This window comes from Spea bombifrons, chromosome 12, assembly GCF_027358695.1.
Source record: "Spea bombifrons isolate aSpeBom1 chromosome 12, aSpeBom1.2.pri, whole genome shotgun sequence".
NCBI lineage: Eukaryota > Metazoa > Chordata > Amphibia > Anura > Pelobatidae > Spea > Spea bombifrons.
Genome location: NC_071098.1, coordinates 9,162,100 through 9,185,694, shown reverse-complemented (window position 1 = coordinate 9,185,694; position 23,595 = coordinate 9,162,100). Strand labels below are relative to the sequence as shown.

Here is a 23,595-nt window from a genome sequence, read left to right as displayed (position 1 = left end):
GCGTTACTGAGCTGTACGGCGGTTATTTTTCTTTTGCTAGAAGCACCACCTCGAACAATGCCGAGAGGACACCGCGGGGATCCGAAGTGAGATCATCAGACATCAGGTGTAATGTTCTCTCCTGCTGCCAAAAACCGTGCATTCTCTCAAAGTTTTGACTGCCATCCAAATAGAGCTATCATTCTACCCAAAGCACACACGGTGACGATGAGGACTGATAGATCACTCATTACCGAGGGGTTTATGGGGTCATCGTCAGGTGACAAGATCATCCAAAGAGCTCAGTAGGATAGAAAGACAGAAACAAAGAATTTGATGGCAGATAAGAAGCATCCACCCCATCCCGCTGATGGGTCTTTCTCAGTCCTTGGTCTAGCCAAATGTCCATCCCTCTACCAGTTCTACTCGGAGGTTATTTCACTTATCTACCACCCTCTCAGTAGAGTAAAGCTCCTTTACATGTGTTTGAGTGTAATATCTCAAAATACATTAGGCACATAGTAGAACTCGACATGCTGCATGGACTCTCTATACAGTGTTATCATAAGATAGTCACACCAAACGTCGTCCTGACACTTTAAGGCCAGTAGCGGCCCAATGACTTATGTGCGGTCAATGGCAGGTTATGAGCGGCCCTGCGCTATGCAAGCATTAAATGTAGCTGCAGATTGGACGTGGCCCACCGGCATATGACCAGCGTGCAAGATGGCAGTCCGGGCCTGGAGTAACCGGACCAATACTGGTTGGCTTGATCTGTCATGGGTGGGTAAACTTTTTTACCGGCATGGACTCTTCAAATACCCCCTCACACAGATTAGATTCCAGTGACTCGCTAGAGATGGTAATTGTACTAAAAACTAATGTTAAAAAAATCTTGTGAGAAAGTAAAAGTCTCCTGTACCAGGGAGAAGAGCGATGGTGCAGAACCCCAGGGAATCAATACTATCCTGACTGACCCCTAAAATCTGCCCATTCACCAATTCACCCAAGAGACACGCAGGATGTTGTGTTATTTAGTCACATAAAAAAATTGCAGGTTCCGTTTGTTTCTCTACTTCAAATTGTTATGCCCAGTCTACCCATTGTACAGCGCTACGGAATACGATGGCGCCATATAAATTATTAATAAATCCTGTTTTGCTTCCCTCGGATCGGAGGAGGTTTGCTGCATATAGACGGACAGTTATAGACAGGGCAGATTCACCTTTGAACTTCTGTATTATGTGTGTTTTCCCTATATTTAATGTAAACCCGCAGTGTGTGCGGACATGCTGCCTGCGCCAGGCGTCACTATAGCCGGGAAATCTTTTCACCGGACATGTCCCCTCAGCTCTGGGACTCTTCTGCAGACTGAATGCCCTCAGACTCGGATCTACCATGTAATGTAGGGGGGTAAGACTGCAAAAATATCCATAAAGTGAAATATTTGCAGCAGTATTCACACTGCGCGAATGTTATTATGCAACCCTTCGCCTAAAATCCGTAGAAGGCAGAGTTAGCAGTATACGCTGTGTGATTTGTAAAGTAAGTCCTGCCCCCCTAGTTTTGATCAATGGTTTGTGCCGTTACTGCGGCGACGCGTCCTACTAGGGCCTCTCCAAATGTATTGAAGGGGCGAAGGGCTGATCGTGTGTAACGTATAGCGGCAAAGCACGTGAAGCAACACTCAGAGGTAACTATATATATATATATGTATATAAATTTATATACGTGTGCTGCTGGGGGTAGCTTTAACATGCTATTAATATATATCTATATATAGATATATATATGACTGTACGCCTGTATTTATATTCCTAAGTTTGTCTGTAAGTCTGTCTTCCTGTCTGTAAGACTGTCTGTCTGTCTTTGTGACTATCTTAAAAAAAATAATTGGAAAAACTTTTATTAAGCTAGTAAGCCGGTCACACATGTATGTAGCGATCAGCCTAAACAACGTGTCGGAAGCTGTATTAGTGTGAGTCTGTGCTAAAAAGTGTGTAAGCCTGCGTGTGAGTACACAGTGACTGTTGTTATTGCCGTGGTAATGAGAGGAAGTGAATGTGCCAGGCAGAGGTAACACTGTCACAAGGAACACTTTCACTTTCCGTGCCGCCCTTTCACGTATGTATATTTTTATTGATAATAAAGAGGAGGTACAATCAGTGAAGTCACATAAAACAGTACAGTAGTCTATATACATTTTGACTGAGATACAATAGATATGAATACATTAGGAAAGAAGGTCCCTGCGGCACAGAGCTTACAATCTAAGTACAGAGCTCAGAATGTTTGAGCGTATCACTATTCTATAGAACGTAACCAGAATGTGTGGTGTTCTGGTGAACCTGTAAATAAAATACATTATTGTTCTCGTGGATAGATGCAACAAGTCTTTATATGACATTTATGATGGTAAGCAGTCTTTATTAGTATTCGAAGCTTCAGCCAGAACTCCAGTGGTTTGTCTCACCTTTTTTAAAGCAGTGATATCCCTAAGTATATAAGATCTGACCCACTCAAGGACAAATGAAAGAATTCCATAAGTACGTAGCCAGTTATGATACTAAATACAAAGTAATGCTGTAGGCCAGGGGTGTCCAACCTGCGTCCCTCCAGCTGCTGCAGGACTACATCTCCCACAATGCTCTTTCAGCTAAGGGGCTGGCTGAGGAGTATGGGAGATGTAGTCCTGCAGCAGCTGGAGGGACGTAGGTTGGACACCCCTGGCCTACAGCATTACTTTGTATTTAGTATCATAACTGGTTACGTACTTATGGAATTCTTTCATTTGTCCTTGAGTGGGTCAGATCTTATATACTTTGGGATATCACTGCTTTAAAAAATGCTCTAGGCATACATCAGATCCAGAGGATATTTGTAATTGGGCAATGCATTAATTAAGAGCGTTGACAAACTCAGAGCTTATTTGTAAATGGCATTTACGTATCCGGTAGGTAGCATCTTCTCATTCTCTTTACAACTGATCCCATAAGTCCTTCGACAAAGTCTCGGAGCTCTACGAAGCACAAGAAATACTTTACGTCTGTCCACTTTCTCTTCTCCTTCTGTAGTTGGAAGTAGGCAGGTCTGGAGTCACCATAAGGCATGCAGGGTAAATACCTGATGGAAGGCAGGGTTGATGGGTCAGACATACCTTTGCTTCCTTGAATCGCCAACATTATTGTATCAGTATTTGCAATCGATGCGTTCTGTGGTTGGCAAGCAGGAGACACAACAGTGTTAGAGTGTTACCTTGTTATTAAATCCAATGTTTTTAGTGAATAATGTCACGCGTGCCCATATTCTGGAGAAATTCTGGACCACTTTATGGACAATGGTTGGACTTTCCAGGGTGTGTTTTTAGTGTAACTATGATCCCGATTAATATTATTTTGCCTTGGTTATCAGTTTGAGCTATATGAAGATGTAATAAAGGTATAAAGGGACAATACATAAATCCGATAGTAGATGGTAGATCCAATATAATTTAAGATTTGAAATAGTCTGCAGAGTGCTCCGTCGAAATATGACTTCAAACAGCAGCTATCATATGATCCATATAAAAAAAAACCTAAAAAAAATAAATAAATACATAAATATTTTATTTAATAGTCTAGGAGTGTGCAGGATAAATCTTAATAAAATGATAATGACATCTAAGTTAATGTCCCATGCAGCCCCACCAACAAACAAGCATTGTGTATTTAAATTTCTTTAATATGGATTCATTAGATCTGTTAAAAAAGTAAATTAAATCACAGCTTTAGTAGAAGAAACAGGAAATTTAAAACATCATATCATACTAGTTTAAATCAAAAGTAATTTTCATCTTTTCTTATACGGTTAATGTAGTTTGCTTAGAAATGACACATCCAATCAGAATGCTAACAGCAAAATAAAGAGATCTGTCTATATATTGGATATTAACCGATATTAGTAGATCTGACCAATGAAAATACAACACATTACTCATAAAATAGGTACTATTTATACTATATTTATACTATATAATGCCCGACCTTGTTCTACACTTAAATGTTTTTCTTTTTAAATAGATAAGCCATGGATGTTGTTGCCATTTCTGACGATGAGCTTGAAGAATCCAACATGATCTGTGATGATCTATCATTACTGGAAGAAGACGAACCCCTGCCTGATTATCTCTGGGCTCAAGATGAAGACGTTCCAGGTAATAACGGGACCTGCTTAATTCTAGCCAGCTGACACGGTATACAAAGGGAACACGCATAAAATGTATGGTTTTGTTGCCATAGCGGCAGAAACTAATTCTCCCAACATTTCTGTCTTTTTATGTGATTGCTGAAAAAATAAAATGACAGGTCTGAGTAAGACTCCTTGTCTAACATGTTAGAGAATGCAGTTCATTTTTGTCTATTAATAATATTATTTTTTATTTATATGGCACCAACAATTTACGCAGCGCTTCTTACAATACATATATATATCATATATATTTAAGGGGTATGACAAGACGAGAAGTGACTAAGACAAAGCAATACATTCGCTGGAGAGAGCACTGCTCACAAGCTTACAATCTAGGGGATAAGTTACCCAAAGGGACTCTTATGTAAAACACTGCAGACATACAAAACATACAAGAGATGTAAAACATACTGCAGACTAGAGGGCTGCCTCGGGATGCAGGACCCGTCCAAAAACTTGCGGGCGGTTTTTCGGGGTGTTGCGGGTGGTCAGAGACTGTACCTGCGGGTCCCGGATGGGCACATATGTTGCGGGAGCGGGCGGGATTGGGTGGACAAATATGTTGCGGGAGGGGCGGGATTGGATGGACATATATGTTGCGGGAGCGGGCAGGATTGGATGGACACATATGTTGCGGGAGTGGATGGGATTGGATGGACACATATGTTGCGGGAGTGGATGGGATTGGATGGACACATATGTTGCGGGAGCTGGCGGGATTGGATGGACACATATGTTGCGGGAGTGGATGGGATTGGATGGACACATATGTTGCGGGAGTGGATGGGATTGGATGGACACATATGTTGCGGGAGCGGGCGGGATTGGATGGACACATATGTTGCGGGAGCTGGCGGGATTGGATGGACACATATGTTGCGGGAGTGGATGGGATTGGATGGACACATATGTTGCATTATAAAAGGCATCCTTGGTTAAATCAGACATCTAATCTTCTTACTTTATATGAGTATTGTCATTGTATAGTTTGCACCTAAACTAACTGTTTTCCCACATTTTGAGATCTTTTATCCTATCCTAGTTAATTATCGCACATGTTTTTACCCCATCCCCATAATTCATGTTACATATGTTTGTTAGGAGACAATGAACTCATAACCGAGTACGCAGTGCAAACTATTCACTCCGAAGATCCTTGTGATGAAATTAGTGACAGCTCTGAAAATGATTCCAGCTGGTGAGTGGACTTGTCTTGTTCGTGTCATCACTGGACAGCTTTCTGATGCACATGGTATAAAATACTATATCGTTATTTATTAAGAAAAGGTCGTGTGTACATTGAAACGCCCCGTGAATTCAGTGACCGCTTCTAATGTCGTCTTTTCTTCACTGCTGGAATGGGAGGAATATCAGTCTTACTCCAGTTCCCTTTTGATTAAGGGGTTTAACTAAATTGAAAACTAAGGGTTTGTCTGAGGGGTGACCGGCAACAGAACAAACGCTGTAATGTGAAAAATACAAAACCGTTCAAATGTTTGGGGTCACTTAGCTGTTTTCATGGAAATTTCTAGCTGGAACATAATTGCAAAAGGGTTTGCTAACAATCAATCAGCCTTTTAAAACTAAACTTGGATCTGCGAACACAACGTGCTATTGGAACACAGGAGTGATGGGAGTGATAAAGGGCCATTGGAACACGGGAGTGATGGGAGTGATAAAGGGCCATTGGAACACAGGAGTGATGGGAGTGATAAAGGGCCATTGGAACCCAGGAGTGATGGGAGTGATAAAGGGCCTCTGTACGCCTATGAAGGTATTCCCTTAAAAATCAGCCGTTTCCAGCTACAATAGTCATTTACAACATTAACCCCGTCTGCGCTGGATTTCGGATCCATTTCAAGTTATCTTAATGGACGGAATTAGATTTTCTTTCAAAAAATTAAATATCTAAGTGATCCCAAACTTTTAAGGTTTTTTCTTTAACCCCTTAATGACAATTGCCGGTCCTGGCACGGCACGGAAAAGCATGTGCTTTACGACAATTGACGTGCCAGGACCGGCACGTCTTTAAACGGGTGCAGAAAGCGATCTACTATCGCTTTCTGCACCCAAAAAGCGTTGTTGAATGCCTCGACCTCGAGGCATTCAGCAACGCCGCGATCGGCACGAAGGGGCCATCTCTGGCCCCTCCACGGGGCGTCAACATCCGCCATACTTTGTATGGCGGCGGACGCCCGTTTTAAAAGCGTTTAGGAGGCGATCGACGATCGCCTCCTAAACTTAAATGGTGTCGCTGGAATGCCTCGATCAGGAGGCATCCAGCGACACCAAACACTAACCTTTTGATGGGCTGTGACCGCTCCGGAGAGCGGTCACAGCCGCAGCTACCGGCAATCTTCGCCATCAAGGAAGATGGCCGCCGTCCTGTAACAGGAACCAACAAATTTTAAAATTTAGCTAGATGGTCCAGACCATCTAGAGAACTTTGGCTCCACTTGCAGGTTGAATACAGGTACTGCATTCACCATGCAAGTCAATGGAGCCCAGCTTTCTAATCACAGTGTGATTAGTAAAAATAAATTAAAAAATAAAATAAAATTAATAATAATTAGAAAAAAATAGTAAAAAAACAGTAAAATGTAAAAATCATTTCCCACTGATGTCACTATCAGGGGAACCTCCAAGTTGAAAAAAAATGTTAAATTTTTTTTTAAAAAAAATAAAAAAAAAAATATATATATATAAAAAATATATTTTTGTGAGCAAGTCCTAAAGTTAGCATATTAGCTTAAAACAATTCTCGCATGGAAAGAGTTAAAATACTGGCATATTAAATGCCCGTGGGGTGTCTACTTTTAAAAAATGTATGATTTGATGGGGTAAATTGAATGGGCCAGGTTCAACAAGGTCCCAATTAACACGGGGGGAAGGATGGCCACACATCTAATTTCCAATTAGAAAAATGCACACGTACCAAATGTGGCCTTTTAGTTCCCCCAAAAAATGACACACCCATGCATGTGGGGTATCACTGCACTCAGGAGATGTTGCTGAACACATTATGGGGTGTCGTGTGACAGCGGCATAAACCAGGAGCTGTAAATTCATACATAAAGTAGGTGTGTGGGGGAAAAATACACACACAAAAATATTACTGCAAACTTTGAAAAAATGCTGGTGGTAAAATGTGTGCATGCAAAGAGTTAAAATACCAGCATTTAAAATACCCTGTGGTGTCTAGTTTTGAAAAATATATGGTTTTGTTGGGCACACTGAAATGGCCCGGCTCAAAGATGTACCAAATAGGGCATGGGCAGTGGATCTAAATGCCAAAGTTCAACATTGAAAAAAGCGCATGCCCCAAATGTGGCCCTTTTGCCCCAAAACAGCCAGGCAAAATCATTCATGTGGGGTATCACTCCGCTCAGGAGATGTTGCTGAACACATATTGGGGTGTTTTGTGATAGTGACATAAACGAGAACATTTTAATTCATACCTGAATTAAAATGTGTGTGGAAAACCAAATGCAAAAAAATGACTACCACAAAGTTTGACAAAGACTGGTGGTAGATATGGTGCATGGAAAGAGTTAAAATACTAGCATTTGAAATACCCTGGGGTGTCTAGTTTTCAAAAATATATGGGTTTATTGGGCACACTGAAATGGCCCGGCTCAAAGATGTACCAAATAGGGCATGGGCAGTGGATCCCCAAATGCCAAAGTTCAACATTGAAAAATGCGCATGCCCCAAATGTGGCCCTTTTGCCCCCAAACAGCCAGGCAAAATCATTCATGTGGGGTATCGCTGTGCTCAGGAGATGTTGCTGAACACATATTGGGGTGTTTTGTGATAGTGACATAAACGAGAACATTTTAATTCATACCTGAAGTAAAATGTGTATGACAAAATAAATGCAAAAAAATGACTACCATAAAGTTTGACAAAGACTGGTGGTAGATATGGTGCATGGAAAGAGTTAAAATACTAGCATTTGGAATACCCTGGGCTGTCTAGTTTTCAAAAATATATGACTTGATGGGGTAAATTGCATTGGCCGGGTTCAAAGATACCCGAAATGGCACAAGGGGGGAAGAATTACCAGATTTGGAAAAAATGGCTTTGAAATAGCAAAACGCTACCTGTACTTATTGCCCCATAATGGGTAGAAAAAAGCAAAAAAACATAAAAACATTGGGTATTTCTAAACTCAGGACAAATAGTAGAATCTATTTAGCAGGTTTTTTCATTACCTTTTATAGATTAGTAAAAGATTTTTCAACTAAAAGTTAGAAACAGTCATTTTTTTCTAAATTTTTCACCATATTTTATAATTTTTTTAATAGTAAATAATATGATACAATCAAAACAATGTCATCTAAAGAAAGCCCTTCTTGTCCTGAAAAAAACAATATCTAATGTGTGTGGGTTCAGTAAACGGGAAAGAAGAAAATTACAGCTAAACACAAGCAGCGCAGAAATGTTAAAAAGGCCATTGTCACAAAGGGTACAAAAAGTAAAATCAGCCTTTGTCTCGAAGGGGTTAAATATGTTACAAGAACACATTATTTTCAATATTTAGCTTCTTTGACTTCTGCTGAGAGGCTGATTCACTTATCTACCACCCTCCCCGCAAGTAAAAAAAATCCAACTCTAGGACTATAGTGTAATTTATCAAATAGTCTTTTTTTGGCCACATTGTTATTTCCTGCTTTATCAGTCATCACTAAAAAATGGTTAATTTATTGTTAGTTAATGTCACATTTCCCTACAAAATGGTCTGGAACTATTTTTATGTAGAAAATGTAGCTGATAAAGTAATGATTTCCATAAATATGAAAGTCTGTGTGATAAGAAATATTTTAAATACGTAGCATTTTGTGTTCCCATCCAGCCAAAGCGAAGTACATCCTGACCAACGGGATCAGATAAAGAAAAATACACGTCGCCTAAATAAAGTTAACATTTTTCGCTTCCGTAAAAAACTAAACCAGCTGGACAGTATGCAGAAAGAAAAGGAATTAATAATTGAAAAATTCAGGTTAGTTTATTTTTTTGAATGTATTGTGTGTTTTTAAAGATTCTGTGTAATGATAATAATAATAACCATGTTGCTATTTGTTACCCCTTCCAAATAATGTATTTAAAGGTGCTGTTCCACCTGTTTTGCTGAATATAAGAGTTTTGGAACTAAATGCGATTTTAAAAAGATTATTCCTAGCACTGCCAAATACCCAAACGTTTCTGTGGCTTCATACTGTCCTTTAAGCCAGATTTGTGGTCTGTCAAAAGTAAAACGTGATCCTGTATCGCTGCAAAGGGTACACTTTATAAATGAATTCTACCCTTGTCTTTTAGGGAAGAGCTGACTGCCTGTCGGCAGAGGATTGAGGTTCTGGAGCAACAAAAATCTGCTGCGGAAATGGATATTCAGACAGAGCAGGAAAATAATAATACGTAAGACGAGAACTTACACCTGTTAGCAGATTACCTTCATTAAACCGGCCGGGTCACATCACTTCTCTTTCTAGAGACTGTCGGCCGCATATTGTCCTGTCGGGGAAGTATCAGACGTTAGAGGGGAATCTGTCGTACGTGTGTTTATTCGGGCGACTCTCGCTCGGTAGTCATGGTGCGGATGATGCAAGATCTCCCTGTGGTCCTCAGACACAACTCCACCTTTTGGTTTTCAGTACACATCTACGCACGATGTGTTACAGAAAATGCATCGATATGGAAGTCCAGGGAAAGATAATACATTAAATACTGCATTCTGGAATTATCCAGAGTAAGATTCTACATTGTATACTACTTTATGGCATTATCCAGGGTAAGATACTACATTATATACTGCATTATACAGTTATCTAGAGTAAGATACTACATTATATACTTACTGCATTATACAGTTATCTAGAGTAAGATACTACATTATATACTTACTGCATTATACAGTTATCTAGAGTAAGATACTACATTTTATACTTACTGCATTACAGAGTTATCCAGACTAAGATACGAATTTAAATACCGCATAATAAAATTATCCAGAGTAAAAAACTATGTTAAATACTGCACTGTGGAATTATTCAGGGTAAGATATTACATTAAAAACTGCATTATGGAATTATCCGGCGTAAAATATGACATTATTTACTACATTATGGAATTATTCAGGATAAGATATCACTATTAGATGTTTTTATTGGTGTTTCTGCCTGACACTATGATTGTATGTGCTACTGGGCTCCATTCGCCATTCCAGCCTAGCGCATCATTACCTAAATCTCAAGTATTACTTAATACACTAAACAACTAGTGGTAACCATGACAACAAACCAATTTTGAAAAGCCTCTTCGTTAGTTACGTGTATGTTGTATGGGACGGATTTGAAGTGCCTCTCGTTGTTTCGCAGCGCTGCTTTGTTTCGGCTGCGAGCTTTGCATAAGCGATTGTGCGCTGACCTGGTCAATGAGCAAGACGTGGAGTCGCAAGTGGCTGTCATACTGCAAGAAAACGAGTAAGTCAGTAATAAATTACGATAAAGGAGCTGAGGACACTCAGCTACCAGTTTGACCCAAATCTAATGGAGTATCTCCAACTTTATCGGAAAGGTGCGACCTCTGGCATATAGAGGTGGAGCAGGGAAAATTTACCAGCCTACGCGAGAAGCTTCAACAAGACGAAGAAGAGTTAGAAAGGCAGCGCAAAGACTTGGCGGACCAGAGGATCCAGAAGGAGAAGGGGTTCCAAATTGTTGCAGAGCACAAGAGGCAGAAAGAAAAACTGTGAGTAAATATAATATACAGATTGTATATCGATATAGACAATGTCCAAGCATATTAAAATACAAGATATACTTAATGTGAAAATGGATCTTGTAGGTTTCTCATATATATATTTATATACTTATTATTTTTACTGTAAGCCTCCCATATTTAGATGGTTGATTATAATCAAAACACCCACAATTCTTTCCCATGACAGATGGCTGCTGTATTTAATGAGAAATAATAACACAATTAATCAATAATGTTAAGGTGCTGATCATTCTCATTGTATTTTATTAAGCATAAAGCTATGAGACACAGGTGTCCCTAGGAACCGTTCTCATGCTCTTGAAACTGCTCCAGTCTCTCTTGTAATAACTACACCAAATGGCCAAAAGTGCTGGCAATCGGTTTGGTGGAAGACCCTTCCCTGATCCAGCATGACTGAGCCCTTGAGCACAAAGCATGGTCCATAAAGACATGGTTGGATGAGTTTGGCGTAGAGGAACTCGAGTGAATCGCACAGAGCCCTGACATTAACCCAATTGAACAACTTTGGGATGAACTGGAACGCAGATTGCGTGCCTGGCGTCTCGTCCAACATCAGTGCCTGACTTCACATATGCTCTTTTGGCTGTATGGGCACTAATTGCCACAGACACACTCCGCAATCTTATGGAAGCCTTTACAGAGGAGTAAAGGCTGTTATTGCCACAAAGGAGGGGGCAACTCCATATTAATGCCCATGGTTTTGGGCATTAATAAATAGGATAAATGGATATAGGTGTGATGGCCAGGTGTCCTCATACTTTTGTTCATATAGTGTAACTAACGGGTCTTCAGATTCCTTTTTTCTGGTGCACATTAGTTGAGCTTTGTAAGTTTTCTAATTATTATAACAGACTGATCATTTCCGAGAGCAGTTAATTTGTCAAATTAAAATATAAGCATAGTTTAACTTTATTATTATGCAGATTGTACTTGTAGCATGGAGAAATTACTTCTTCTGCGTGGTAATGTCTTCTGGTATATTTTTATGGAAAATTAAGCTTATTATAATTCCCAGATATCACATATTAAATAGATATTGTTAATACTAGAGAATCCTATGGACAGAAGCTAATAGATCAATGCAAGATTAGTACAAGATATATACATAGCAAACACTATATCCCCACCACATACATGCTAACCCGCGTGTCTTTCGGTTTCCCATATAATTTGGGGGCTTCATGGCTGAATATCTATGGCATTTACGTGAAAATAAAACACCCTGCTGATTTTTGCCTTCTTCCTTCTAAATCTATAATTAATACAATAGGTTAATCATCACTCCTTTTTTTCATCTTGTGAGCTTTAAAATATTGGTAATTTTATATCTAAAAGTGGGTTATTGAGCTCAGACTCTATATTGCAGCCAAGAAATAAGGACATTGAAAGAGCGGGAGCAGCGCTATCGAAAGGCAATGGAAGATGCCCAGAGGAACCATGAAAAGGCTGTACAGTTTCTGAAGGAAACAATGACCAGGTGTGTGCCATCAAAAGGTTCGCAGAGGATCCACTGATATCCGAGACTTCAGCATCAGACAGAAGAGAGATCGCTATGAAACTGTACGCCAAAACTAATACACACACCAACATTCACAGAATTACATACAAACTAACACACACAAACATTAACACACTCTCTGTAACACACATACATGTTAACACACTCACTAGAACACGCAGACAATTGCCCTCTGCACCCCAGACCAGCGGACCCCTGTCCATATTAGTTCAACTCAATGGGAGTTGGGTATTGGCGACACACAAGTAGGCGAGTTGTTCTCCCATTGATTTCATTGTACTTTTTACTATAAATTATGACTAGAGTGTTTCTTTAAGGATGTTGCTGGTATTACAATAAAAGTAGCCTCTGTTCTAGTTGCAAACCAAAAGGCTTTTGCTCTAGATGCTAATCAAGATTTTTTGTTGCCAACAGAGTTCGTGAGAAGGAAACCGAAAAAGAAATGAAGAGCAGAGAAGAAATGGAGAAAAGAATGCAGGCGGTTCTGACTCTGAAAAACAACATTTCTGCCAACCGGGTATTTCTAACGAGAATAAACATCTTGTCGCTCACTTAACCTGCTTTTGTTATTTCAGCCAATCTTTCTGTGGTTGTATTGGGACTGGTAGCCTCCCAACGCCAGAAGCCTATAGGGGTTCAGCGTTTGGGTGCAAAAGGGACAGCAATATAATCTTCTGGCACACACCAGATGGATGGATAATGCAGTCTGAGCAGCAAAGTGCTCTTTTATTCTTGGATGAACCTCAATGAGCATCCAGTAGGATTAAATGTATTTTTCATGCATTTTCAACGAGAAGCATGTGCTGAAGCAATCCTCATCATTAAAGGGACAGCCACACAAATGTTTCTTAGGGTCAGAGAGCTGCCAATCTAACATTAAACCGGACCGCCTGTAATTCAACCCCCCGCAGCTAAACCATAGTAGTTTTAGTAAATGCAGGGATTTGCAATGATATCTGTAATCTCAGATTTTTCACCTGTTTAGATGCAGTTCACTGCTTTGTTTCTATGATTATGGATTGTTCCCTGATGTTTCAGGAGAACCTACGAGTCATTGAAGCTCGGAATAAAGCAAAAGCCACCATGATGAAGAAGCAGGATATGCTGGAAAAGGACAATGTGCTGTCCAGAGGGGAAGATGCTACGAAGTTTATGATCCATCAGAGGAGACTTCAGGAGTTTGAAATAAAGAAACAGTAAGTGACTTAACGGCTCTGGGTTCCATCTGTTTTCACTCCGGGGCCACATCACTAGGCACTAGAGTGGTACGCTTTTACAATGCACTCACGTTGTGCACAGTACTTCACTTATCATGCCTGCATCAGGTGCAATATGTGAAGCGTTGTGTTAAAAGTGGTGCCTGGTTGATATTCTAGCCCTTAGTGTATTTGTTTTTATAAAAAAATGCAAATCTGAAAGACAATGGAAGTCTCGTTTTCCCTAACTCCTCTTTTTTTAGTGACACTGATTTCTCCGCTCACCTGCTGTCCCTTATTATATTGCCGATAACTTAATATTACAAGTAGCAAGATCGACATGTAGTGTTCAAGCCGTATTACATTATTTTTCAGACGCTATTGTGGATGTATGTGCTGTCTACCCCTGTTTATACTCATAATATGCTCATTCTCTGCACCTGGGTATGTTTCTGTAGAGAATTTGAAGAGAAGCAAAGAATACGGAAACAAGAAATCATCAGCCGGCTTTTGCAAGAGGAAGCCAACCAAGGGAAAAAATTATCCTCCTCCATACGAGAGAACAACAAACAGAAACAAAGTAAACTCAGAAGCAAAACAATACATTACATCGAGTCAGTTATCCCCGCAGACCAGGAGAATGAACCAGAAATTACAAAATCAGTGAGTACCAACAAGTTGTGCTCAAAAACTCATTTTGTTGTTTGTAAATATGCAGTGTATGAAGTATTGTTCAATATATTTACACTTAAATATAATTATAAAATGGTTATTCCCCCCCACCCAGAAAAAATGGCGGTCTGTTTCCAGTTTGTCATCTGATGAAGACGATAGCACTACCGGGCAGCAATCACCAAGCGTGGTTCCAGAGAAAGCCTACCACACTGAAGAAGTTGACAGTGAAACCTTTGCTCAGCCTGAATTTATGGGATTATGGAATGAAGACCACAAGCCATATAAGGTACAGAAAATGATGTGATGCATGGTAAGAAGGAAAGAAATTTTATGCACTAGCACACTAAATAAAATGCTCTCTGGGCTGGTCCAAGACACTGCACTGGCTGGGACCAATGAAAGAAAAAAGTCACCAAAACCATTCCCAAACCATTCCCTCCAACCGCACATATTTTTCTCAAACTGGTGTCCGGTGGTTTACATACATACTAACATACTTACACACACTAACATACTTATGCACAAACTAGCATATCAAACACACTGACATACTAACACACACCTCTGCCTTTGTTGGCCCAGGAGTGGTTAGTCCACCGACCAGCGACAGCTCTCCTGCTCCCTCGTGGTCTTCACATGCTGCTCATGTCTGAACACCAGGAGATGGCATCATATCCCTGTTGCTTAGATTCAGTCAGTGTGCTGCAACTGAGGGAGCGCCAACAGAAAGGGCTTTCCTGGATGCTGCATGGATGCCTGTCTATAAGAGATGTGAAGATGAATGTCTATGTATAAGTGTGTGTGAGCATGAATGTTTATGTATAAGTGTATGTAAGCATGAATGTCTATGTAACTGAATGTGAGCATGAATCTCTATGTATAAGTATATGTGAGCATGAATGTCTATGTAACTGAATGTGAGCATGAATGTCTATGTATAAGTATATGTGAGCATGAATGTGTATGTATAAGTGTCAGTTAACATGAGTCTGTATGTTAAAGCGTCTGTATGTTCCTGAATGAATAGCGCCCCTTAATCATCATTGCTTTAGTGGTACTTACTAACTTATATGCATTAAAACAAACATCTTAATCATAGCGAGAATCAGAACCTGATACGAGTCTTAAAAAAGTGCATCAAAATATTTATGACAATATTGAACTTTAAACAAATTCTCAGACAGTTACTATAGCAATGAAAGACAGTCTTTGCAAATAGTCACATCTTTAAAGACTAGGTCATTCAGAACACACATCGTGCTGGATGGCGCCTGTTACAAGCTTCCCTGTGGTTTGTGGGCCCGGCGGATTCTTATTTTATTATTACTACCCATCTTTGAACCTTGGTCTCTCCCTCCCTCATAATATGAGACTCTGGGGAGATGTGACAACCGACAATAAAGGCAAAAAAAGTTCTACCAAGAAAATAGGAGAATTGAAATTGTCTTAGAAGGACACAATATGATGGGAAAAGTACAGATAAAATCTTTGGTTCTGTCTGGCAGTTATCGTTTCAAGCTTTTGCATCGGTACTAGTCAGAAGACTTTCTTATTAAGAGCCCTCAAACACTATAATTGGATATTAAATGACACGCTCTTAATTTGTCTGAATTGTTGCAAATTAATACAACACATCTTTTTGTAGGTGCCGAAAGAAGAAACTGAAGTTAAACCACTATGGGGCAGTAATATGGAGATTATGGCGGAGACACGGAGCAAAATCCAAAATGGAACGACTCAAAAACAAGCAGTCTCGGGACATGAATACAAAGGGTGCCCTTTTTATTACAAGCCAAATGTTATTCACTTTAAGGTTAGTGTATTGGTATATTTAGTGTATGAAGAAAGTCTTTATGGATGGACTATTTAGTCTTGTTTATGATGACGTTATATTTTGCATTAGATTTTCACATTAGCTTCTAATCCTGAAATGTTGCTTTCCATCCTCAAAATGTTTCAGCAGCATAGGATACAAATGTTTTAATGAACAGCATTATTAACACGTCTTCTATTCCTATTCCAGGACCTTGAAGTGGGTAAAGTCTACAAGAAAAAAGTAACACTGACCAATGCATCGTATACAATAAATTTTTGCAAGCTCGTCGACGTCAGCCCCCATCTGAAGGATTTCATCTCCATACAGTAAGCCGTATAATCAGTGTTTGAAGGTGTCGGGGAAATGCGTAAAACTGTGTTTGTGTTATTGAATTTTTCCAGATTCAACCATCACTTTTACAAGTCAATCTGTGAATGAAAAGGTGAATAAAGGAGCCATATAAATAGCGCATCACATGTATACATTTCTTTAGGTCTAATTACCCAACATATGACATCACAACAAAAATATCGACAAAGGGTGGCGATTCCACTTATTCGTATCATTATTCTTCAATCATGGCTCTACACCTATAATGCACTTGTGGCAAGAGACCATAGTGTAAAATTATAGGTTTAGATGTAACTTTGCTTACTTTACTAAGAGGGTGTAAGATAAGTGGGAAAGTCTCCCAGCAGAAGTGGTATAGGTTAATATGGTAAGTCAATTTAAACATGCGAGGGATAGGCATAATAATATCCGGAATACAAGACAAGACCAAAAACTGAATAAGATTTGAGGTTTTTACAGCAGGAAAAAACAGGAGAACTATATAGGCCGAATGGTTGTTGTCTGCCGCTCCACTATTTGTATCTTTGCTAAAGGTGCTGTTCCATTACTTTTCTATTTTCATTTCTATTCTGAAGGTTTAATCACATATAAAGACAGTAAAATATTTAAGAAGTTTCTGAACAGCCTACAAGTGCCTCTCTATACGCCATGAAACCCTAACGGCTTTCTGAACGTATTCATAGGAATTGATGGATTCATTAAAATATTTGACCAATACTAGTACTTTTCTTGCGGAACAGTCTTGCGTCTCCCGAATTCCATGTATAGGAAAGGCCATCGTGTTGTTATTTTTACAGGTTTGATCCACCTGGACAGCTGTCAGCCGGCATGTCGTGCGAAGTCACTGTTACATTCACTCCGATGGTAAGTTAACTGCACACACGCCATCATTTAAATTCAGATTATTAGTCAGAGTATTAGGCATTTTTTTCCAGTTAAATGTGCATAGTCACTGAATATAGGGAAACAAAAAGTAGTTATTACAAGAAAATTGGTCCTATCACCATAGCAACCAATTTAATGGTCCAATCAGCAGCAGCAATCGATAAGTTGTTATGGTGATAAGAACGCTATAGGAACCCTACCCGTAATCCCATTTTTTAATACATAAAGCCCTATAATATGATTATTCTGAGCCCACGCTCTATATACTAAGCGTTGGATCAATGCAGAGCTAATAGAAGCCAATGCCTGGGTCATCCTTTTCTATGTAATTAATTATGCATTAATTTCAATTTGTCATTCAGGTAAATGAAGATCTTGAAGGAGAGGTGATGTTTTTGGCCAAAACTGGTGCTTTTTCCATTCCTGTTAAATGTACAACAAAGAAATGTGAGGTAAAATGACATCACTTTTATCGAGACTGATGTATCATGAAAAATAATTCTAGCTATTGCGTGAAATTAGAAATGCCTTATTTCTTAAGCACATTAAAAGAACATTAAAAAAGGGAGGTCACTTTATATTGTATTCCCTTGTGCCACAACTACCCCTCTCAATGTTTTTTTCCCTTCTGTGAATAACATTGTATTCTCCATGTCATGATTCAGGGTTGTTTTGCAGAGTCTATGTATAATGTCAGACTCTCTCTCTTTCACTTTAGACATGGCAGAAATACTGTGAAAATTAGAGTGTTTTCTCTCAATTGTGTGAAAACACTCCAACTTTTTTTCACATTAATACATTTCTCCAAGCAGTTTATCTAGAGACATCCACAGGCAGAATAAGAACTATAAATCCCATGGTGGGATATACAATAAATGACGGATTGGGGATGTAGACACAGTTGAATGAATAAAACCCAAACTCAAGGAGCCTCATTAATGGTGTCCAGAGAAGGTGTTAAATTGCTTTAGAGACTCATTTGGGTTAAAATCCAAAGCAGTCCCACTGATTCAGCTCCTTGGTAAGCAATACAGCCATGACAAAATAGATAGGACTCGCCAAACTTGGGGGTACTTTGACGTAGTGGCGGCTGAGCAATATATGGCCATGTAGTGTGACAAAATCCCCAATATTTATGCCTTAGATAGGTGTTTTTTGGATGGTATTCGCTGGCTATGCTTGGAATTCTTGCTTTGTTTTGTGTGCCATGAAATGGTCCAACAAGCCTTCAATGGACAGAGGAGCATTAGGGTCATTATGTTGCTTCTCATGTTCTTCCCTGCAGACGCCTATCTTTTTAGGTCTTAAAACTGATTTATGCACTTGAGACGTAGACAGCACATCAGCACTGATGACAGGGAGTAGACAGCTAGCAGATATACTGTGCCCACCGTAGCATGCATTATAAATAATGACCCATCATGCATGCAATGCCCTGCATTCACTTCTGGGCCTACACATTGCGTATGACGGAATACACGGCAGGGACAGCAATAACCCGTTCACCAAAACTTTCTTTTTTTAAACGAGTCGCCAAAGATGACTAATTGTGTGAACTGATTAATAACTACGTTTTAGTAACCACAAGTTTTTTCCCTTGCAGCTGTCCGTAGAGAAAGAGCGCATGGATTTTGGCACTCAGGTGGTTGGGGAAACAATAACTCAAATCATCACTCTGACAAACAGAGGCGCTCTTGGAACAAGATTCTCCATCCGGACAATAACTCAAGATAATGGAGCACACACAGCAGTACAAGAGATGCCCTCGGAGGTGATAACCAGTCCGGCAATATTATCTACATTCCCTTCAGTAAACTTGTTTTAAAATGTTTTCTTAAACATATTAGAGGTGAATTTTAGTTTTGAAACACTTAAGTTTTGAAATTCAAAAATATTGCTTTACATATGTATATGAGTGTATATAGATATATATATATATATATATAGGTATATGTTTCTATATATAAAGAGAGAGGGAGACTGAGTAAATGGTAAATGATACAGCTTTTTCAAGTCATACAACCCAGTGGATTATTAACATAAGATAAATATTAAAGATCACGCTTACCTTTCCTAGGAGATGAAGTGTTGTGTCTGACTTAAGCATCATTTCATTTAACTCCTGCAAGCCTCTGAGGTTCTGATTCTTCACTTGGGCAATTACTTTGTGGCTTTTTGTAACTGCGGGAGAGAGTGTCGGGGAGAGAGATTCTTATATCGTACCATGCTGGGCCAACAGCCTCCCACAGGTAGTCTTCTTTAATACCCATGTAGTGAAGATGCAGAGTTTGGTGGGTTATTGTGCTGAATAATAATGATGATGCTTCCTTCAGACACAGGACTTCTGGTAGGGAAGGTTTGCATTCATCTGTATTTTTGTTGATAATTTGGATGGATTCTCTTTAGCCAAAGCTGGGTATTTTATCTTCTAGTGGATTGACTTCATTCCAGTTGACATGGAATAGTGCGTCAGATCATTGGATTGAATTGAGTTATTAGATAGAGGTTAAAGTTGCTGTCCAACAATTGTGATCCAACAGATAAAGAGTTTTCTGACCTTCTTCTACAGTTTAATAAACCCAGCACTTCATGATATATTATGTTCATGCTGTTGTCTTATCTCCGATTGAAATCCTATTCTTGGTAGAGTTATTAAGAGTTATAGTCCAACCAGAATCCAGTATTTTATAGAAAGACCAGAAATTCATTAGGCTGGCTGTTTCCGTACCGTGTCCGTAACAGACTTAAACCAATGAAATGGTCTAATGCAGGTTTTTTGTATCGTTCTTGCATAGGCTTCTCCAAGATTGGATGATTCTGTGTCTAAAGACAAAGATACTGATTTGAGAGCTGAGTCTGGAAATCACGATGAGATTGAGAAACCAAAATCTCGCCAAACAAAAAGTGTCTGTGAATCGACCAGTCCCCGGAGCATCGACACGCAAGAGGCCAGGAGCGTAGAAGTGGAGACAAGCGTGGGGATAGGTAAAAAATAAAAGCAACCTGATTTATGGTTAATAATCACTGATACCCCTGTGCTAAACAACACGAACACAAGGCTGGCAGAAAAGTTAAACGCAGCCGTATGTTTAAGAATAAGGAAGAAGGAATTGTATTAATCCCTCTTTGAATTGATTCAGAAAATGGTGGATTCAGTCCAACTTTGAAAAGTGGGCGCAAAAATGTTTTCTAGTAATGCATTGTAAATTCTATACACCCTGTTTGTTAAAGTGGTTTGTATGTTATAATTATTGTAGAGCGTGTCAGTAAAGAACATTCTACACTCCACGAGGACTCCTTAAATGAAGTTGAACAGCCACAAGTTGAGTCTGAGGAGGAACTGATAGAAATCAAGCTGGGAGAGGTATGAGATCTCTAATTCAAGGGACTCGCTAAAATGGAACAACTTCCAAGTTCCGTTGTTCATCTTGTGTGTTTATGCAATATATTCAAATAATATCTCTGTACATCATATGATTATTTTAATTTCAGGTGACAGGAGGTGAAATTGGTCCTTTTACGTCAGTGAAAATTCCCATTATTTTTGCGCCTACATTTCCAGGGACTGCTCATGCCTTATTCGAAGTTTCCTTTGACGACCCTAATTCCAAACAAGTAAGTAACCAGAAAGTAATATCTTGATGGAGTTGGTTAGTTTTTGGTTAGGTTTATGTGAAGGGGTTACCAAAGCCTTCTTAATGTCTGGGGATATGGGACTGTTTATAGTAAATCCATCTTCTGCTTCGTTAGGTATTGACATGTTCATTGTTCAGCCACTGACATCCCCATCTTGCTTTCAGATTTCTGTAACAGCCATTGGAACTGCCGTAGATGTTCCTGTCTACGTTTCAAATTCTAACATTGACCTGAAGATATGTACTTACGACAGGTTGTATCAAGACAGTATTGTTGTTAAAAACAGGTATGTGACAAACAGTTCACCTAAACTATATACTGTGTAATGGAATTTGTGTTTTCTCTGCTACTTGTTCTGGCAGAGAACTGTAAATGAACCCATTTGGTCATAACAACATATGGATCAGAAAAAATATCTTAGAAAATGTCCTTTTATAGGGGATCGGTCATTTTTACATTCCCTGCCTCTTATAGGCATACTTGGGATCTTTCTGGCTACCCAGAGCCCTCCTTGAAGGACGCAGGTAAGGGGGTCCCGATGACATTGCAGGACATATGCTTATGTTGATGGGGAAGTGCCGGAACGCCAGTTCCCAAAATCCATAGTTTCACCGCGGTGACCCGGAGAAGCAGCACTTCACCCGGAATGTCGGGGCTAAACCCGTAGAGTAAAATCATAAGTCAACTTGCTGAAATTAAATTTCAAGTCCTCTTTAACTGTTTGCTAGTGTGAGCAGCCATCTTTAAAACTTGTCCCCAATTGTTCTTGGTAACACCACCCTCTTCACTTGCCCCTCCCCTTCACTGGAAGCTGATTGGTCACAGCCATAGAGTGGGAGGGATGAGTTCAGAACCATTTGGTACATAATGCAGGTTGCAACATATACCACCATATAGTCCAGCTATCTGCAAAAGGATCAAAACCCAAAAATCACAAACAATAGGTAATTTTAATGAATACATTTTATGATGCTAAAACATATATCATTCATGTTGTCATGCTACTGGGCCTCTTAGCCTGTATTGGGGCCTCAGAGGTCTCTTCTTCATTAAAAAAAACATTACATCTTTTTCTGGCCCAATAAAAGGTTTCCACTTAAGACTCTATTTTCTCTTAGGCTAATACGACTGCATTCATTTTTTCTTATTCGTGGTGCCAGCAACAGCTTTATCGCTGTTTATGTAACCTTCTAATACATCCTTTTTTAAAGCATAATTACATGCAGATTATGAATTATTAAACCATGAAGCTCCTGTAATAAATTCTGAGAAGTTTATAGTTTCTCTTAATGTTATTCCTCGGATGTATTATGTCGTGGATGGAAATTTCTGGATATAGACATTAAATATTTAATGCACTATTGCCTGCATAAAGAAAGTGGTAGTAAAATGCTGTGATTTCCAGGCACAGGTATTATTATTATTATTATCACACTAGACATTCTGAGACTCGCATACATTCTGGAATCTACGCCTTCTTTTCCCAAACGGCCGATCGTCATGGTTTCAATGTATTAAAGTAATAAAAAAATGTGCTGGGGTATAGGGTTTTTTTTATACATTTCTATAGATTTCTGTAACTTAAAACTTACTTTTTAGGGGGGGTCTCTTCATTAGAAAACACTCAAGAAATGTTTATGGGGAAACTGTCTCTTTAATCATCTTACGCCAAAGGGAGGCAGTCTCTTTATAAAAGGTCTCTTGTGCCAGCAATGTGCTAAATGTTCACAAATGGATTGATTTGATGTGTCCTTCCTGATGATCCAGCGATCTAATCTTTTTCTCTCAAACCTAATTGCCTATGATCATTCACCATTCACCATTAGCCCATATAATGGACATTCTGGCTCTGATGTTCTGGTGTTTGGGCATGTAATGCCAACCAGTGCCTACCCCTAGGCGTAAAAACTGTGATGGGACATAGGAGGACACAAAAACCTGGCAAGGGCAGAACAAGATGCGATTATTCACGTCTCTGTCAAATATGGTTTGGTGCTAGACTGCCGATGGGAAATCTGGCCCTCAGCTAGATCCTGGACCAGTAGGTAAAACACGGGTACAAGCTTCTGGATATTGTCCTTGTTTCTATTTCAGAGCCACCACTGCCCTGCGATTAAAGTTTGAGGTTTGCAAAGAACTGAAAAACCACATGGAGCTTCTCCCGAAAACTGGGTTCATTCAAGCGCAGTCTTCGTTCAGCGTGCAGCTTAAATTTATACCACGGTCAGTCGCTTTACAGATTTCTTCCCATAGAGTCCATTTCTCTTCCATGAGAGAACGGTAAAGACGTGCCCTGCGTGTCTGCATATTGTCTCGTTTAAACATTTTGCAGAAATTGACAATGGATTGCAGGATAAAGCCACATTTAATGGAGCCTTTAGAAAAATGAGTTTCTTTTATTGGGCCATCTTACTGGTGTTTATCACCACCTGGGGTCTTTAGCTGAAGTTGATAGCTTCTAGTTGCCAACATAGAAAAAGCTTTTCATTATCCCAGAGGTCTCTTCTTCAGATGAAAATAATTCTGAA

The 23,595-nt window shown here is 39.5% G+C and overlaps 1 protein-coding gene across 1 annotated transcript in view; it reads left to right on the top strand.

Moving 5' to 3' along the window:
* The first annotated feature begins 1,594 nt into the window (after nucleotides 1–1,594).
* Nucleotides 1,595–23,595, top strand: part of CFAP74 (cilia and flagella associated protein 74) — a 41,152-nt gene continuing 19,151 nt past the window's right edge. The window contains exons 1-22 of the mRNA XM_053452439.1: nucleotides 1,595–1,672; nucleotides 4,038–4,171; nucleotides 5,308–5,404; nucleotides 9,062–9,208; nucleotides 9,526–9,624; nucleotides 10,584–10,688; nucleotides 10,783–10,956; nucleotides 12,356–12,466; nucleotides 12,923–13,025; nucleotides 13,547–13,704; nucleotides 14,163–14,367; nucleotides 14,492–14,665; nucleotides 16,025–16,192; nucleotides 16,403–16,521; nucleotides 17,344–17,410; nucleotides 17,794–17,883; nucleotides 19,035–19,202; nucleotides 20,227–20,416; nucleotides 20,689–20,795; nucleotides 20,924–21,046; nucleotides 21,232–21,353; nucleotides 23,162–23,290. Coding sequence (XP_053308414.1) covers nucleotides 4,045–4,171; nucleotides 5,308–5,404; nucleotides 9,062–9,208; nucleotides 9,526–9,624; nucleotides 10,584–10,688; nucleotides 10,783–10,956; nucleotides 12,356–12,466; nucleotides 12,923–13,025; nucleotides 13,547–13,704; nucleotides 14,163–14,367; nucleotides 14,492–14,665; nucleotides 16,025–16,192; nucleotides 16,403–16,521; nucleotides 17,344–17,410; nucleotides 17,794–17,883; nucleotides 19,035–19,202; nucleotides 20,227–20,416; nucleotides 20,689–20,795; nucleotides 20,924–21,046; nucleotides 21,232–21,353; nucleotides 23,162–23,290 — 2,783 coding nt within the window. The 5' untranslated portion in view covers nucleotides 1,595–1,672; nucleotides 4,038–4,044. The remainder of the gene's footprint in view (nucleotides 1,673–4,037; nucleotides 4,172–5,307; nucleotides 5,405–9,061; nucleotides 9,209–9,525; nucleotides 9,625–10,583; nucleotides 10,689–10,782; nucleotides 10,957–12,355; nucleotides 12,467–12,922; nucleotides 13,026–13,546; nucleotides 13,705–14,162; nucleotides 14,368–14,491; nucleotides 14,666–16,024; nucleotides 16,193–16,402; nucleotides 16,522–17,343; nucleotides 17,411–17,793; nucleotides 17,884–19,034; nucleotides 19,203–20,226; nucleotides 20,417–20,688; nucleotides 20,796–20,923; nucleotides 21,047–21,231; nucleotides 21,354–23,161; nucleotides 23,291–23,595) is intronic.